Source organism: Periophthalmus magnuspinnatus, chromosome 19 (genome assembly GCF_009829125.3).
Source record: "Periophthalmus magnuspinnatus isolate fPerMag1 chromosome 19, fPerMag1.2.pri, whole genome shotgun sequence".
NCBI classification, from domain to species: Eukaryota; Metazoa; Chordata; class Actinopteri; order Gobiiformes; family Gobiidae; genus Periophthalmus; species Periophthalmus magnuspinnatus.
The window spans coordinates 3,688,494-3,706,018 of NC_047144.1; the positions used below are offsets into that span (position 1 = coordinate 3,688,494).

At 38.6% G+C, this 17,525-nt stretch overlaps 3 protein-coding genes across 3 annotated transcripts; 2 read left to right on the forward strand and 1 right to left on the reverse strand.

Annotated features, from left to right (window-relative positions):
- Window positions 1–328: 328 nt before the first annotated feature.
- On the reverse strand, window positions 329–8,545 carry maff (v-maf avian musculoaponeurotic fibrosarcoma oncogene homolog F). Its single transcript, XM_033984453.2, has 3 exons — window positions 8,455–8,545; window positions 4,281–4,361; window positions 329–3,580 (listed from the first exon to the last, which is right to left on the reverse strand). Exons 2-3 carry the CDS (start codon window positions 4,311–4,313, stop codon window positions 3,131–3,133), a joined length of 483 nt encoding a protein of 160 aa, XP_033840344.1. The 5' UTR covers window positions 4,314–4,361; window positions 8,455–8,545; the 3' UTR covers window positions 329–3,130.
- A 576-nt stretch (window positions 8,546–9,121) lies between these two features.
- tomm22 (translocase of outer mitochondrial membrane 22 homolog (yeast)) lies at window positions 9,122–10,862 on the forward strand. The gene is made up of 4 exons (XM_033984691.2): window positions 9,122–9,413; window positions 9,691–9,809; window positions 10,301–10,418; window positions 10,509–10,862. Exons 1-4 carry the CDS (start codon window positions 9,324–9,326, stop codon window positions 10,581–10,583), a joined length of 402 nt encoding a protein of 133 aa, XP_033840582.1. The 5' UTR covers window positions 9,122–9,323; the 3' UTR covers window positions 10,584–10,862.
- Window positions 10,863–12,146: 1,284 nt separating this feature from the next.
- Window positions 12,147–17,041, forward strand: dmc1 (DNA meiotic recombinase 1). Its single transcript, XM_033984847.2, has 13 exons — window positions 12,147–12,222; window positions 12,335–12,379; window positions 12,460–12,606; window positions 12,694–12,776; window positions 13,305–13,357; window positions 14,568–14,609; window positions 14,695–14,767; window positions 15,207–15,298; window positions 15,373–15,446; window positions 16,314–16,428; window positions 16,509–16,569; window positions 16,645–16,761; window positions 16,849–17,041. The coding sequence occupies exons 1-13, from the start codon at window positions 12,163–12,165 to the stop codon at window positions 16,916–16,918; spliced, it is 1,032 nt and encodes a 343-aa protein (XP_033840738.1). The 5' UTR covers window positions 12,147–12,162; the 3' UTR covers window positions 16,919–17,041.
- The last annotated feature ends 484 nt before the right edge of the window (window positions 17,042–17,525 follow it).

Consider the following 17,525-nt stretch of genomic DNA (forward strand, 5'->3'; position numbering starts at 1 on the left):
ATGCCAGGCAAAGCAATAACATCCACCAGAAAAGTTGCGTTTTGCACCTTTAACTGTTGCAGATTTGTTGACCTGAATCTATGAACATGGAACAAAAACTTAACAAGTTCAATGTCTTAAATAAACAAAAGTGTTAGAAAAATAAGTTTATTATAGCGGGTTTGTGGAGCCAGTCCCTAAAAAATAATTATTTAAGGACAAAAACGGCCACTTTTCTCTTGTAGTCCCGTGACAAATGTTAACGTCAACATTTGTGGATCATAAGTTTGGATATTTCTTTTAAGAACACTAACCCTAAACTGAAACTATTCTACTGGAAACCACATCACACCGTTGTATGTACAATATGTACAACATTTATTATAATTAATATATAAAATAGACAATGTACTTAAATTTTCACAATAGAAAAAATACAAGTAATAAATACAAAGACCATTTTGTTTTGCAAGTATTACAAAACATCCAGCACAATCAGACAGACATACAATATTGAGGATAAATGCTTGGACACACATATATTCATATAGCTAAATATATGCCTCATCATATCTATAGGAGTTCTGTCACAATGCCTGCTTATACACACACATCATATTGTATTGCTAGCATTGTCAGTGGCCTAGACTCCACCAATTTAAGGCTGTTCGTCTATAAACAGGCCTACGACCGCTGGAGGTTCAAGTGAATAAAGCTCCGCCCCCCCCTTCTTTCTACATCCAACTTCTACTTCCCGTCTCCCTCAAAACAAAACCCTGACGCGCAAGTCTCTGCCGCACTTTCTTTAGTCTCTTCATCTCCCTCCTCTCTCACTCTCCGTCCTCCCCTGACAATTCAGACGTTTAACATACAAATCAGCATAGAAAAATAATGTCCCTCCAAGGATCCACTACAACAAGCCGTTTACAAACACACGAGTCATATTACAGCATTATGGCCATTGGCTTTGAGCATATATTCCTACTTTGTTTTAGCTAATAATTAACATTTGTAATCATCGTCTCACAATACAATAATTAATTAGACAGAGGAGATACCCCCAGACTAGTCATATAGGTAAGTACTTTTGGAACATAGGAAACGTCACAGCACTCATTAGCTTGTCTTCTCAATATCTACCTTTAAATACAAATAAAATATAGAATATATCTCTGATAAATGTCACCGAACATTTTCGTCTCTTAACGGCACATACAAACAGTACAAATAAGAGCAAAAAACAGGAATGTATGTAGAGGACTTGTATGGAAGATAATGTGTTTCATTAGATTTTCAATATTAAATGCTGTTTAATTTCTCGCTTTGAATCTTTTTTTTACTCGAGTTGTTTTTATTCTGAATTTCAGTTGGTGAAATTTTAAGTATATATTCATTCATTTCAACACGTTTAAATTTCAAAAAATAACCTTTTACATATTCAGCGCTTATTTTCAAGCCCTCAAATTCAACAGTCAAAATGTAAACTGTCAAATTTGCAGCAAAGATCCAAGACGTTAAGGCATAAGCAAGAAATCCTGAGTCAATCCCGCTTAGTAACAACCAGGAAATACTGTAGGGAACCGATCTGATTGAACAAAATTAGCCTAATCAAAACCCTCATCTCTTCCTTAACTACAAGCTCTCCAGATTGTGAGAAGAGAAGAGAAAAGGCCAGTAGGAAACAGTCTGCCTCTGGCCTCAGTCACGCACAATCAATTGGTTATGCCTTGGCAGCGTGGATCGTTGCTCCGAATTTATTCACTGCAAAATTTACCCTCTGAATTTTGAAAAAACAAGGGCTTGAAAAAAGGTAAAAATTCAGCAAATGAAATTCAGAATGAAAATAATCAAACACGTTAGAAATATTTGAGAAATTTAGCAGCATTTAAAATTCAAAACCCGATTAAACAAATTGTCTTCCATACACTTGCATCTACTGTGGCGATTCCTACCAGATGCACACCCATTGAGCTAAAACAACCAACATCTGCATTTGGAAGTCCACCATTATAACACGCACGAACATTATCATAGAAAAAACCAACAAGCAGCCGCGAGGTTACTGCACATCGCGTGAGGAGCCGACTCGCAATAAAACAAAACAAAATGGAAGGATGTGTTCAGGGGGGAGTCCGTGAGAACCGGCTCCCCCTTACGTTTGCATACACTGACGTAGACTGAAGGCACGGCATAATAAAATGTCTGAGGAACTTGAACGCAGCGCTGTGAGAAGCCGTGAGGATGCTGTGGCCCGGTGACATCACAGTGAACACGGACAGTAACTTAGTTGTTTTTTTTGCAGGCGTTTGTCATGAACCAGTTGAAGTGCATTGCGTGTAGTCTCTAGTCCGACATATATCGCTAAGTTCAGTCACAAAAACTGAAGAGTCGACAAAATTGAAACTAAATTCTGTTCTGTCCAATTGTGTTTAGCATTGGAGATTGCATTGGACAAAGTAATGCATCTTTATCGTCTGTATTTGTAGTTAGAATAGTTCCACATTGAAGATACGTGTAATGCAAGCTTTTGTCCTAATGCGATTTCCAACACATCCATGTCTGCTTTCTACAAATTCTGCATGCACATTTTGAGAGCTAGACCGGTGGTTCTCAAACTTTTCAGACAAAGTACCACCTAAGACAAGATTTGTTTCTCCGAGTATCACCACGATCTAAACCCGGACTATATCAGACCTAAGAGGTTTTCTAGGTGATAATTTACCCAAAGGGAACAAAAACTTGAATAAATTTGTCTCTAAAAATCAAGCAAATACTCAAAACTGCAGAACTCTGTATCACCAGAGGCCGAACACGCACCACAATTTGAGAAACACTGACCATATTAAATCCAGTTAGGGACAAACTGTAAATAATACTAATGTCTTCTACTGTATAACTGAATAAACACAATTTTTTGTTAGTTGCGAGTTTAAAAAACAAGAACAATGACCCATTTTTGGTGGTAATGCCAACACCGGCTTTGTAACCAAATAGTATTCTAGTGCTGGTAGGTGTCCAAAATGTGCATGCAGTTCTTGTAGCCTCCAGATCCCACTACAGTCTATAGATCACATCATCTCTGAACAGGATGTCTGAGTTTGCATTGTAGGTTGTCTCCCTCCCCTCCTCCCCCTCTCTCCCTGAGGCGGTCCTAGGATGGCTCGTGCTCCCTGTGCGTCTGCTGCTGCTGTTGGTTGGGGCTCTTGACGATGGTGATGACGGAGGCAGTGTTGAGTCGCGGCGCAGTGGCTAGCAGGTTGCCCCCACCTGCCTCCAGGCCGCGGGCGAACCTCTGCAGTGCTGCCAGGCGTGCCCCCAGGCCCTCTAACTCCTTCCTCATGCCTGCGTTCTCCGCCCCGAGCCGGTCCACCTCTCTCTGCAGCTCCTGCTTCTGCTGCTCCAGCGCCTCACGCTGGGACACGCGCTTGACCCGGCAGCTGGCCGCATAGCCCCTGTTCTTGAGGGTTCGGCGGCGCTGCTTGAGTTTCTGGATCTCGTCGCGGGACAGGCCTCGCAGGTGCATGTTGAGATCGCGCACTGACAGAGACATGAGCTCGCTGTCCGACAGAAAGGGCACGTTCTCGCCGCATTCCTGCTTCACCTGGGCACAACAATAACAACATGAGACTTTGGTTTATCAGAGCAGTAATGTAGCTGTAGTGTAATATGCCATTTATAATACAATTTTACAAATGCAGATTTATTTATGCAGATAGTCAACCTTACATAGGCATTCTAATGATTAAAGATGCTTTATGAAACTTTTCTGATGGAGGAAATTGCCTAGAATGTTCCACTGTATGCCATTGTCTTGTCCATTTTTTTATTTATTCAGTTACAGCTGTTTTAATAGCAAAAGGGGAAAAAAACTTGGAAAAAGATGCATTTGACTGTGAGGGGGGGTCATTTCTCCACAGAGTTGACCTTTAACCCAGCCTGGTGGTGCTACCTGCTTGTCCCCATGGAGACATTTAATGCTGTGGAATATTCCAGGCAAAGTAACACCTCTATGGAGCTGCAGATAGCAGACCCTCCACCAAAAAAAGTTATGTAGTGCACTGTTACGACCGGGCAGTGAGACTACAGGTCAAGACTGATTAATAAATACATGTTATTGACTAGACCATTTTTATCAAATAATTATATTGATTAACTGTTAACTATCAACTTGATGTCACTGTACTATGCATTTCATAACAAAAAGATTGCATAGACAGTCCATTGAAAGGAGTAAATGCAATCTATGAATAATAACATAATGTATTTTAGTAAACACAGGTGATTTGAGAATACCATGTTACCTTTAGGGCTTTGCTATTTCTTTCTGTCGTCATGATCTTGAGTCTTGGGTTCACACGTCACAAATCGAACAAACAGACACTCTAAAAAACACAAAACAGAAGAATATTTTGCAATGAATTCATCTTTAACATTTTCACACAACTTTATCAAATCCATTGAATGTTGTGTGTGAGACATGTGTAAAGACACCTTATTGTACACATCAAAAGCAGAAGTAACAGTAAATTCATGCTTCTCTAAAAAAAAGTGCCTGTTCATTAGACTCTGTGTCATGATGCGATAGAAAAGAGGAGCCAGGCCTTTTGTGCGTTCGCTGGAACACAGAGGAGGAAGTTATCATGTGTCTGCCCCCTGGTTACTTAAAAGCAGGTGTCCCAACCAATCCCCTCCACACTTCCTCTTGTCGACACCACACCAACGGTTCAGGGCTTTATAGAACGAAAACGGGGCCAGGTGGATTGTTTTCAACTGTTACTGTACATACATACATGAGAAGCTTGTGTGCTAAAGTGAAATTAGGTTGGGTAACTTGAAACTAATTGCATGAGTTGAGTTGATAAAAATGCACATTTTAACATGAATTTTCATTGTGTTCCAGTTCATTGTTATTCATAATTTTATACATTCTGTGATTTAAAGTGATAGTATGTAACTTTCTGGAGGTAGAAAGTCAACTACATCAAAAAAAAAAAGATCATACTTTGGAATGTTCTCCATGGAGATGGATTTCATGCCATACTGTGGAATATTATAGCCAAAAGAACAACTTTTCCATGGAAACAAGCAGGAGGAGACTCCCCAATAAAACCCATCTACAATGAAAAAACATGCTTTTATTTTAGTCCAAAAGGTTACATATTGTAGCTTTTAAAAAAATCCATGTTGTTTATAGATCATTTCCCGTCTAAAAACAATGACCTTGGAAAAACCAAAAGGGTACTAAATAGAAACTTTGTGGAACATCATCTGACAACTAAAAATGATGTTTTGAATGGGCAACAGTCCTCAAAATATCACCTGCTATGCATGAGATGAAGCTTCCTGTTATAGGTGACATTTTGGGGACTTTTTACCACTCAATTCACTATGGCACCCCTCATTTTTCATCATTCTGAAACCAATGAAAAAATGCCAAGAATTATACTGAAAATGTTTTAATCTTGCTGGGAAAAATTCAATCCAAATATTATCTGGGAAATCTGCATCTTTCTCCCTGTTTACTTAAAGCATTATACACAAGTTGTTATTACAAAAGCCTTAACAAGACATAATTCACTACCTTCTTCCCCTAGTCACACACAGCAGTCACCAGACCAGAGGTGCTTTCCCAGCTTACTTATTCTTAGCTATTGTGGCAACTTTCTTTATTTTGCAACGTTGGACTTTCTCAACTGACCAAATAGACAATTTAATCACCCATAGCTGTTAAATGGAGTAACATGATTGGTGTCCCCCACAGTCCCATGTCTTCTCTGAGGTAACGGCTGGCCTTTTGATGAGCTAACTTCACACAAATATGTCCACACTTCTCCACTGCAGTCTAGTGTCGGGTCTAGAGGTTTATTTTTGTTTCCCATCATTTCAGACTCTTTCCCTCTGTAAATGTCCAGACCGCAGCCTTCCAAAGAGGGTCTGTTTTCTTAGCTGGTGTAATTCAGAGAAAGGATATGTGAGGTTTGGTAGGGTTTAATTAAAAAGGCACACTACGGAACCTTTCTGGTGGATGTATAGTGGCACAATATATTATGATTTTGGTAATTGCCGGGAAAAATAACTATTTAAGGGCTGAAAGGCAGGTGTTGTGTATTTTTCTGCTGTCTACAGTTTTAAAAATCACCATCTTAAGAAGCATCAGTTTGCCTTCATGAAGATGTTGTTGCTTTGTCTGAAATGTTCTAAAATATCTTATTAAACCTCCCCATCTTCGTTCAGACAAGCAGGTCAGATGTGTTGAGTTTTTCGAAACATTTTTGAGCAATAAAGACATCTGCAATTGAATAGATAATGCCATACTGTGGAACATTCCAGGCAAAGCAACAGCATTCCTATGGAAAAATCATGTGCTGGACCCGCTACCATAAAATGTACATAGTGCACCTTCAAAAAACCTTTAAAAAATATATATATAAATAAAGCAAAAGTTAGACAACACCGGTCTTTCAATTTAATGTGCTTGTTTTTTATCATTATTGTGCAAAGTTTACCCGGTGAAGACAAAATGTTACTGGAGTAGAAAATAAATTAGTTCTATGTTGTTTTGACACGTTTAAGCCACACACTGGGTCTGCAGCTGATGATTATTTTAATATTCAACTAGTCAGCAATTATTTTTTGCTTAGTCGACTAGTCACAATTAGTCATTTCTATTGTACACCGAGGTTTTTTTAAATACATCCTAATCACATAAAAGGTAGAAACAGACTTTTAGAGGTTATTCTTCATTGAAATTTAGATTTTATTTTGTAGCGCTTTTTTGGTGTATGTTTTACAGCCTGTATAGTCCAGATAATGAGAATCAAAATATGACAACAATTATTTTAATAGTCCACTAGTCACGATTATTTGATTAATAGTGGCAGTTCTGCCATACTCTGAAATTAGCCATTTGGGCAGAATGTCTTGCTTGTGGACACAATGTCAGATTTAAACCAGTTACCCTCTGGTTTATGGATGTAATACTTATTTTAGTAACTGTAAGCACTGCTCTATCTGAGGCTTGTTAGACTTTAAACTAAGCTTTATTTTAACACAGTCTGACCAAAAGGAGCTGGTTTAGTTGGTGAGATGATTCGTGCCGTTAAACAAGTCTCTCTCTCTCATGAAATTTCAGTCATGAGCTAGCTAGCATTGGCCAACAGTTTTTCCTCTTAGTCACTCTCACCTTTTATTGTTAAAAATCAATCACCTGAACAGGATCATGTGTGATGTAGTGATCGCAGGCTCCTGAAAATTAGTTGTTTAAATCAATTTAGTATTTTTTCTTGAGTTTTCAGACAATCTTATCTTTGTTGACAGCGTTTACCAATATGTGGATTGTGTCACCATAGTAACAGCTGAACATTCCATCCTAGAGATAGATGAGAGATAGATTCAGTTTTGCACAGACTCTTACATTAAGGTTATTGGTTACCCATATTCAGACATAAGAAACATGTACTATGTATAATATGTAATAAAAGGATATTACTCTGCACTCTTCTGTTTCAATGGCAATTTTATCATGATTATTTATGTTTTGATTTGTGTGATTTTAATGTCTTTCTTATTCTGTAAAGCACTTTGAATTACTTTGTGTACGAATCGTGCCTTCCCTAATAAGAGTTAAAGGCCCAGGTACTGTGCAGGCCTAGTCCAAACACCTGCCCCTTGTGCCCTCCAGTCTGATGACCCCTGCACAGCATTTCCCGAAACGCGTGGGATGAGGTTGTCCAGCAGCAGCCACCGTAAACTGCCGACACCGCCGCCTCCCGTTTCGTAAAGTCAGGGTGATTCAGCAAGAAACGCTCAGCCATGCTCCAACAACCTCAGCCCAGTCTGCCCCATGATCCAAGAAAAACACCCTCCGCCATGACGAGGGCATTCCTCTAAACGCCACTTCCACCTTTACATTTACCAGAAATATCACGCTACAATACAGTAAAATAAGAAACCGCTCGCCTTAAAGCACACTTAAAGTGACAACAGTGACAACAGTACTGGTAAACGAGAGTAATGAAGGAATGTACTTAACAAAAACATTCAGGTAAAACAAGTAATCCCTAGCGTGGCTGTTCCCACGGTGTGTCCAGCGCTGTGTCTGGATGAGTACAGGGGCTAAACGCCTCCGCTGTAGTAAACAGCTATCATCATGTGCTAGCCATAACATTTTTAATCAACCTTTAAATATCAGTAAACACTCAGACCGGAGAGGGCAACTGTGTATTAGTCTGAAAGCATTTTAAGCATAAATGTGAGCGTTTAGAGGCCATATATCCAGCAGAATCCATACATGCTAGTAACATTAGCACCTTTAGCATCGGCGGTTTGTGACTTGCTAAGGAGATTAACGCAAACAGCTGCCTGCTTATTTGTCCTTGGTCAGCGCCGAAGCACCCGGAGGCTCGATCGTTATCACGACCTCAAAGCTACAGAATAGAGCGTTTATAGTATCATAATGATAACGTGTATATTTACCTGCCGAGCCGAAGCGAAGCTGGCGACAAAATGTCAGTCCGCCTTTTCCCGGAATTACTCCGCTGCTTTCTGAGGTTGGATTCTTTCATTCATAAAAAACACAAGCTACAATGACGTCAGGTCTAAAGAATGAGGGCGGAGCTAACCCCGCCTCCGCGGTGTACTCTGAGGATGTAAACAAGGGTTCCCTAGGTCCAACTTTTCCACTGTCTGTGCTTTCACTGCTCTCACAAAAAGATTGGCGTGATGCAGTGTAAAATAAAACATTGCTTTCACTCTGCATTCACAGCAGATGTAGTAGCAGTAGACTATGTGGAGGTAGTGACAGTAATTTTTAGGTAACTAATGACAGTTTTAACTTATCTACATATGTACAGGTAAATGCTTCTTATATATCAATTGCATATTATCTATCTATTTGAAATGTAACTCATCTTTAATTAAAAAAAAAAGAAGACTATCTCCCATAATTATGCATGAGTAACTGGCTTTAAATGGCCCTTTTGAGATCTCAAGAGAAAATAATAAAAATTCTAAAAATCGAAAGCCACCAATTAAAAAAAAAAAAAAAAAAAAAAGTTTTTATATTATGCACTTGCTACAAACTGCTATTACTCTGCCGCTCCGCATGGTGGCGCTGTTTGTTCTAATCCCTATAGAGAATGACCTCTGCCCTTCTTCGTCATCGACCCTGAAGAGCCTCACGTTTTCGCACTGTGACCTCCGATTTTACATAGAATTCATTTAATTTCCCCCTAAATAATAATATTATTCACCAAGATCCCGTTTGTGGTTGCTCTCTTCCCGGACTGTAGTCGGTGTTTTTCCGGGCTCACACGGGGTACCGCAGAGGAGCACACAGTAGGAACATGTCCGGGATCGAGGAGCTGTCCCCGGCTGCGGGCCCGGTGTCTACTCGGCCCCCGGAGGACGAGATTGATGACGACGAAGATGAAGACGTGAGTGACGGAGTGTAGTTCCCCCAAAACGCGTTTTGGCCGTTTTTTTGTTTGTTTGTTTTTTGCGTGTTCTATTCATTTATGACGGCTAAGCTTAGGCTAAAACTGTATGCAAGCTAATGGGAGCTCCTTCAGACATTGCAGGGCACATTTGCAGTAGTGCCAATAGATTATTAAGAGGAAAAGTCATTTTCAGTGGATGGTTTATTGATACAGTCTCTCCAGGTTTCATCATGTGGTTAGTGTTTTTGTTAAGCTTAATGGTTTGTCCTTACAGTTGGATGAGACTTTGGCAGAGAGGTTGTGGGGCCTTACAGAGATGTTCCCAGACACAGTGCGGACTGCAGCTGAGGTGTCTGCGCATTGCTCCGTCTCACTGGCCAAGAAGCTTTATAGGTATGTTTGTGATGATTTTATCCTCACTTAAAAGTATTATGTTGTAATGTAGTAATCTTTAATATTAGACGGGGTGGGAGTTTTAAAGTCTTCCCTTCCTTTTGAGCTAAAATTGCAGAATTATATTTAACCTCCTTTATCTCGTTTTACTAGTTGTAAACATTTTGTATTGCTTTTTAAAAATAAGGTGAATATCATAACGTATGTTATAAGCTTGAAATAATTCATCCATCAATCATCTAATATCCCATTTTGTCCATTTAATATCCTTAATATTAAATGTGCAATAGTAAAGCAACAGTGGCACAGTAGTACAGTCCTGCTCACCAAATAATTAGAGGCTACTGGACTGTTCTTTTGTCCTTTAACAAGACACCTGACCCATATTACCTTCTCCTGTCACAATATGTGGGACAAGAAAGTGCAGCTAGTCTAAATATCTGTGCAACTGGTATCCTGTGGCATTTTAATGATCTATTAAATTCCTCCAGTTTTTCCCGTGCTGCGCTGTGGGTGGGCACCACGTCCTTCATGATCCTGGTGCTGCCGGTTGTGTTTGAGACAGAACGACTACAGCTGGAGCAGCAGCAGCTTCAGCAGCAGAGACAGGTGCACATGTCATTTCAAAAACATTTCACTTTACTTAGTTATCTTACAGAATCACCAACAAATGTGTTACTTTTACCATTTTGTATTTAGATTTTACTGGGACCCAACACAGGGATGTCTGGAGGAATGTCCGGGATGATGCCTGCAGCTCCGAGCAAAATCTAAGTGCGTCCTGGGCCCTACATGGACCTGAGATCTGCTGCTAATTCTGGGCCACGGAGCTGGTCACAAGGAGAGACAGGGAGACCAGGGAGAACGGAAGAGCTGCACTACACAGGATCAAGATGAAGTGAATCCTTTGGGCTAATCTCTAATTTAATCTGAAGGAGAAAGAACGTGTTCTTCTGTATCTTACTGTCTCTCCTCAAGTCAACATTATGCAGAGACTGATTTCAAGGAGCACTGCTTCACGGTTTTGTCTTTTTTTTTTTTTTTTTTTTTTTTTTTAAATATCATAAATATGTTTAGGTAGTAGCAAAATCAAATGGATGAGACAAAATATGGTATGGATGTTTTGTGTCTGTGTTTTTGTCCAAGGACTTAAAAAACTACTGTTATTAAAGCTGTTCAATATCTCCATTATCAGATAAAGTATAAAATGTGAATACAGTTAAACAGAAAAATGCTGAATGTTTGGAAGTTAAAAATCAGAACACAGCATTTCCAAATAGAACATGTCACTATTCTGGTCCAATCATCCAGTGCTTGAAATAAATTATTTGCTGTAGGTAATTACAATTCTCCTCAAGAGTTCCGGTTTACTGATGAAACAGGACCATGTCTTTTGTGCATTTTGCAATTATTTGTCAAATAAAACACCAATTCGAAAAATATTGTAAATTTGTGTGTTTGTTTATGATGGTATTTTCTTCGGGAATAGAAAAAGTGGAATTTCTGCACAGAATAGTTTTGAATAAGATACTTTGAAATGTAATATCCATAGAAGAATTTTACATAAAGGCAAGGCAAGTTTATTTGTACAGCACAATTTGTACACAAGATAATTCAAAGTGCTTTATAGAATAAGAAAGGCATTAAAATCACAATACAAATCAAACACATATAATCATAACAAACTAGTACCGGTAGTTCATATCGATGAGTTGATATAAATAATATTTTATCAGTCAGGTTGGAAATTAAATAGGAGAACACTGCCCATCAGGTCGAATAGAAAAGCTTATTTGAAATTGGCAACTTTATTCCTACAGCATAGGACCAATAAAACATTAAATTTGACACGCCTGTAGTGTAGTAAGAGCAAATTCGTGATTAGTGGCTTTCAATGGTAACACGAAGATGATGGTGATTTGTATAGTTTAGTTGAATCACTAAAAGTGCTGTTAAAAAATAAATAAAAATAAAACAAACAAACAAACAAACACAAAAAACTTAATGATACAAATACGTTTGATGAATATATATACATAACGAGAAACGATGATATTAGCTTTTACGGTTTTGCCAATTTTTTGCTTCACAATTTATTATTTCAGTTTACCCGTAAATACATCTCCCGCCAGTAAAACGACCCGCGAAAGTTTATTTCACATTATTTCTATAATCTGGTACCATCTTTATTTTGACCTTCGTCTCGTTTAGGTATTCATCAGAGATTTGATAGCTGCGGATGTGCCTTTTCGAAAAAAAAAAAAAAAAAGTTAGAATTTTTAGGTGGGCATTAGCTGAAGTAAATAAAGCGCTAGCATCTCAGAGCTAAGAGGAGGCTAGTGAACCAACCAGAATGAAGACAACAGATCAAGATCAAGTTGTTGAAGATGACTCTGGCTACAATGATGATGAGGTAAAATCATGGATCTATAACAAGATCTTATTATACTTCCATGGGTAAAATATATTAGCATGATTCATGTATTTTAAAGCTAATTCATTAAAACACTATCTGCATGTAACAGGAGTCCTTTTTCCAAGATATTGATCTGCTACAAAAACATGGGATTGTAAGTTGCTCCAATTTTTGTTTATATTATTTTAAAATCTCTCCAGCTCTAAAAAAAATACTGTCCTTTCTTTCTTTCAGAATATGGCTGATATCAAAAAGCTTAAATCAGTGGGAATCTGCACCGTCAAAGGTATCCAGATGACCACACGAAAAGCTCTGTGTAATATCAAAGGTCTATCTGAGGCAAAGGTAGAAAAAATCAAGGAGGCTGCTGGGAAAATGCTGGTAAGATATTTATTTTGAATTGTATTTGGCTAATACTTTACTTCTGGTAGTATATGTGAAATGATTGACCATCTTTACTACACCTAGACTGTCGGTTTCCAGACTGCTTTTGAGTACAGTGCGAAGAGAAAGCAAGTGTTCCACATCACAACTGGAAGCCAAGAGTTTGAGTAAAGATTTTTAACATATAATCTGTAGGTTGTGTTTGTTTTCTAGAATTGGAGGAGTTCACAATTCCAGACAGAACGCAGGGGCCTATGTTACTCTATGAGAGATTTATGAGAAATGTTAGCGCCAGGTTATGTCTCGTGAGGATAGGGCCAGTAATTATTAGATATTAACCATAACCCAAGTCAACAAATCTGCAATCTGACGGGTAAACTGCAATTTCCACCACAATTCTGACCTGTTGTCCAGCTCTAGACTGTTGGGAATGTCAAGTGAATGATGATGTCACAATATTGTACAGGCCATAATATTTAATACAGATGGGGTGTGGCAAAAATGAATATTGTGCAAATGCAGTTTTTTTTATTGTAATACAGTCTAGTCGCTAGGTCAAAGTCATGTCAAAGTACAATGTTCAATAGAGAAATCAGTATGACATCATCCCCGTCTAGAATCTGCAAACCACCAACTGTTACATATTTATTCTCATGGTGTGGACTAGTTGTTTTAACATCTCTTTATTTCTGCAGTAAACTTTTGGGTGGAGGAATTGAAAGCATGGCCATTACAGAGGCATTTGGGGGTGAGGAAATGCTATTTCATTTTTTTTTTAAGTGTCCTATGTTAAAGGTGCACCTAGTAACTTTTTTAGTGAATGGGCTGCCAATGCTCTTGCTTGCCTCCATGGAGTAGTTGCTCTGCCTGTAATGTTCCTGAGTATGGCATTAAACTTATCTATTCCCATAGAGACAAGCAGATGACTCTAACAGATCAAAGTACAGGTCAGATCTGTGGAGAGGACACCCTGCTCACTGTAAGAATAAGTGGAGTGCCAATATGGAAACGCGTGAGATTTCCCGGTACCGGGATGTGGCCAACCCTTCCCATGCGTCATTTATTTCTTTGTTTTATCCCATGTAGCCCAAAACCTCAGAAAAGTTCCTCCAGCACATACTGCTGTGTCAGTGCGCCGTTAGCTGTGGCCCTTCAAAATAAACCCTCTGCACTGACGAACTGTAGAATGGACCTTATTGTGAAAAGGTTTTAAAATGACAATTTGTTTAATTTTTTTTTCAAAATTCTCCTTAGAACAAACTCCCTAACCCCCCTACACATTAGGGTGTAGGCTATTTTATTAGTATTTTTTTTAAACAACCACGCTGAAAATGAGGACTAGTGAATTGATGTGTGATGGGTCGCATTGCAAAGGCTTCCGGCAGATTTCAGAGCCCCACTCCACCCTTGATGAGAATATATATATATATTGTTGAACAATAAAATCATGGGTAGTTAATTAAATGGGGGCGACAGTGGCTCAGTGGTTAGAGTGTTGGTCCCCCAACCCGAAGGTCGTAGGATCGAGTCCGGCTCAGACCAAGTTCTGTCGTGTCGGCAAGACACTTCACCCACATTGCCTAGTATGAAAGTGGTGTGTGCGCGAATGTTAGGTGGTGGTCGGAGGGGCCGATGGCGCAGATTGGCAGCCTCGCTTCCATCAGTCTGCCCCAGGGCAGCTGTGGCTACAATAGTAGCTTACCATCACCAAGTGTGGACATGAATGAATAATGACTATTGTGTAGAGCTTTGAGAGGCTTTGAAAAAGCACATTACAAGTGTAAGACTTTATTATTAAATGCGAGTTAGATGAGTTTGATGCTGCACTGTCTAACATTCCAGACAAAACAACTGCTTATCTATGGACACATAGATAAGCAACATAATATCTCTACCAGAAAAGTTATGTAATGCTCTGTGTGTATTATACTTTTGGATTTTTTACATTTTTACTGTAGAGTTCCGCACAGGAAAAACCCAGCTATCTCACACACTTTGCGGTGCGTAGCAGGCCTCGTAGGTATTGCATAAATGTTACTATTCAATATTATTATTTGTTGATAATTTTGGTATTTTGTCTTACAGTCACCGCACAGCTGCCTGGAGAGGATGGCTATACAGGCGGGAAAATAATTTTTATTGATACTGAGAACACTTTGTATTCAGTCATATTTCACAATTATTGAACAGAGATGGGTAGAGTAGCCAAAATTTTACTTACCGGTAAGTAAGAGAAACAGTACTTCAAAATAATACTATTCTAGTACAAGTACAAAGTAGTGGTCCAAGAAATAAATGTAATTGGAAGGACAAAATGTTAAATAATGCACAAACTCATAGTCATATGGTCAACATAAAGGTTTTGTCACTTGTAGAGTTCCACGCAATGGGAAGAGTAACCAAACCTTTTACTCATGCAAGGGTAAAAGTATGTTGTTGAAAAGTACTCTGAAAAGTACAATTTTATTAAAAGGTTAGTTGTAAATGTAAGTAAATGTAACTGAGTACTGCCCACCTCTGATTATAAATATGAACAAGTAGGTTTTAGGGATAATGCTTTGTCAAATAGTTGTATCCTTGACTCAGCCTGTGTCCAGTCGCCCTGACAGACTGAGGGATATTGCTGACAGGTTCAATGTAGACCATGATGCAGTTCTGGACAATGTACTGTATGCCCGCGCCTATACAAGTGCGTCAGAGCTTATCATTTATTATGTATTTAATTTGGGATAAAGTTACTTAGAGTTCAGGTTTTGTTTTTAGGTGAACACCAGATGGAGCTATTGGACTTTGTAGCGGCAAAATTTCATGAGGAGGGTGGAGTGTTCAAGTTGCTGGTAAATACATAAATACATATTACAGAAACTGCTTTTACAGTTACATTTTTACAGTAAAATATTCATAGTAATGAGTACATGTGGTGTCATAGAGTAGGACCATGTAGTTTAAATTGAGTCTATAATATCGAGTCATGGCGTGGAAGTATGAAACAAAAACAGCACAAATGAATTAAGGTGGCAAATGCGGTTCATAGTTTTCAGATTGATGAAAAATTACAACCGTTGACCTAGTGATTAACAGCTTAAAACAAAATATATCTATACGCCTCAATATTACATCATTTGAATGGAAAATGTTGCATGCTGTGTTTCACAGTATTTACTGGTATACATTTTAGCCAGGTCCACTTGGTTACAGTGTGTCTGGTGTCTGGAATGCGTGTTTTCCATAAGAGTCCAGAAAATACTGTGTTCCACAATATTTATTGACATACCTTTTAGCCCGTCAAAAGACTGTTACCTCCACAGTGCAACACCTGAGTGCAGCTTTTCCTCTGCTTTTATAGGGCAGCCAATAACAAATACATGAACTGCCACACCCTGGCAGAAGGACTAAACACTAAATATAGTATTAATATGGCTCCACACTATGTATATATAGTTATAGTTTTATATTATTTTACCATGTGGCCTTATATCTGTGTACTCCCTCAGTGTCCAGTAGGTTCACAGTGGTCCAAGTGCGTATACTAGCTGTTGTGTCTTATGCTTGTTCTGATAAAGCTCAAGATCATTCTAAAGATATTCAGAATATGAATATGAATGTAACTTTTTTGTATCCATACCTGCTCAAATGAGTATGATTAGTATGTGATTTTTGAAACTTTTGGCTACCCTGTTTCCAGTATCTTTTCTCTGTAATAGATAATAGACTCCATCATGGCCTTGTTCCGTGTGGACTTCTCTGGCAGAGGAGAACTCGCAGAGAGGCAGCAAAAACTAGCTCAGATGCTCTCCAGGCTGCAAAAGATTTCAGAAGGTAATTGTGACGAGGGCAGAGTCATACGATATCATAATTATATGGTGTTTGTTGAGTTTATTGTTCTCATTTCCCTTCAGAGTACAACGTGGCCGTCTTTGTCACCAACCAAATGACCGCCGATCCTGGAGCTGGAATGACGTATGCATAGTAGTAGGTCAAAAACTATAATTTTATTGGAAAATTAGTTTATATTTCTGTATATATTTTTTTCAGATTCCAGGCTGATCCGAAGAAGCCGATTGGAGGACACATTTTGGCTCACGCTTCCACCACTCGTTTGAGCCTGAGGAAAGGTCGAGGCGAAATGAGAATTGCGAAGATATTTGACAGGTAATTAAAGAGCTTATGTAGGACATTTGGAAAAGCCCAGTAGCTGTGAAATTTAAAGTTATAATATTTCTTTCCCATTTCTCGTAGCCCTGACATGCCAGAGAACGAGGCTACATTTGCCATCACTGCCGGAGGTGTTGCTGACGCCAAGGAGTGAAGAACAAATTATCATATCTTTAAACTATTATCGTGTATTTATTATAACATTATTTATTGTCATTTTTGACTCTTTATTTGTTCATGTTGTTTAACTGTTATAAAATATATTGTATACATTTTCAATCAGTGTTCTGTCTTTGTATGTTGGCCTGTCATGATAATTAATATATCTGCTAATCGTTCAATATATGAAAGCTGCATATTTCTGGGGGCATATTGTGTGTACTGTTACTTTGCGCTTGTGGTAAACTTTTTCTGAAGTTTTGTAGTGTAAGATTTGATCGGTTGAGGGCCAAATAAGTCAGTAAGTCATTATCGACTCTTGTGTCTTTTATTGTGCTGTTAAATTCACGCTTTGTAACCATGTAGTAAAATTAGAAAAGGGTTTACTGATCGTGATCCTGCTTTAGAGTTTTTGTGTCATTGACAGAGGTCCAATATCTGTACTGTTCTTTTTTTCTTTCTTTCTATCTGTCCTTCTTTCTCAGGGGCCATGTACAAATTCATTAATCTTACAAAGAAAATGGAGATGATTTGAAGCAGATTTAGCTACTGCTACTTTCCATGTGCAGTAATTATTATTATTATCATCATCATTATTATTA

What these genes read in the sequence shown, in the direction of transcription:
- tomm22 (XM_033984691.2), top strand. Translation starts at nt 9,324, where the DNA reads ATGTCCGGGATCGAGGAGCTGTCCCCGGCTGCGGGCCCGGTGTCTACT. An exon ending in CTGGCCAAGAAGCTTTATAG is followed by an intron (nt 9,810 to 10,300) that starts GTATGTTTGTGA and finishes AAATTCCTCCAG; the next exon opens with TTTTTCCCGTGCTGCGCTGT. An exon ending in AGCTTCAGCAGCAGAGACAG is followed by an intron (nt 10,419 to 10,508) that starts GTGCACATGTCA and finishes TTTTGTATTTAG; the next exon opens with ATTTTACTGGGACCCAACAC.
- maff (XM_033984453.2), bottom strand. Translation starts at nt 4,313, where the DNA reads ATGACGACAGAAAGAAATAGCAAAGCCCTAAAG. An exon ending in GAAATAGCAAAGCCCTAAAG is followed by an intron (nt 3,581 to 4,280) that starts GTAACATGGTAT and finishes TGTTGTGCCCAG; the next exon opens with GTGAAGCAGGAATGCGGCGA.
- dmc1 (XM_033984847.2), top strand. Translation starts at nt 12,163, where the DNA reads ATGAAGACAACAGATCAAGATCAAGTTGTTGAAGATGACTCTGGCTAC. An exon ending in TGCTACAAAAACATGGGATT is followed by an intron (nt 12,380 to 12,459) that starts GTAAGTTGCTCC and finishes TCTTTCTTTCAG; the next exon opens with AATATGGCTGATATCAAAAA. An exon ending in ATTGCGAAGATATTTGACAG is followed by an intron (nt 16,762 to 16,848) that starts GTAATTAAAGAG and finishes CATTTCTCGTAG; the next exon opens with CCCTGACATGCCAGAGAACG.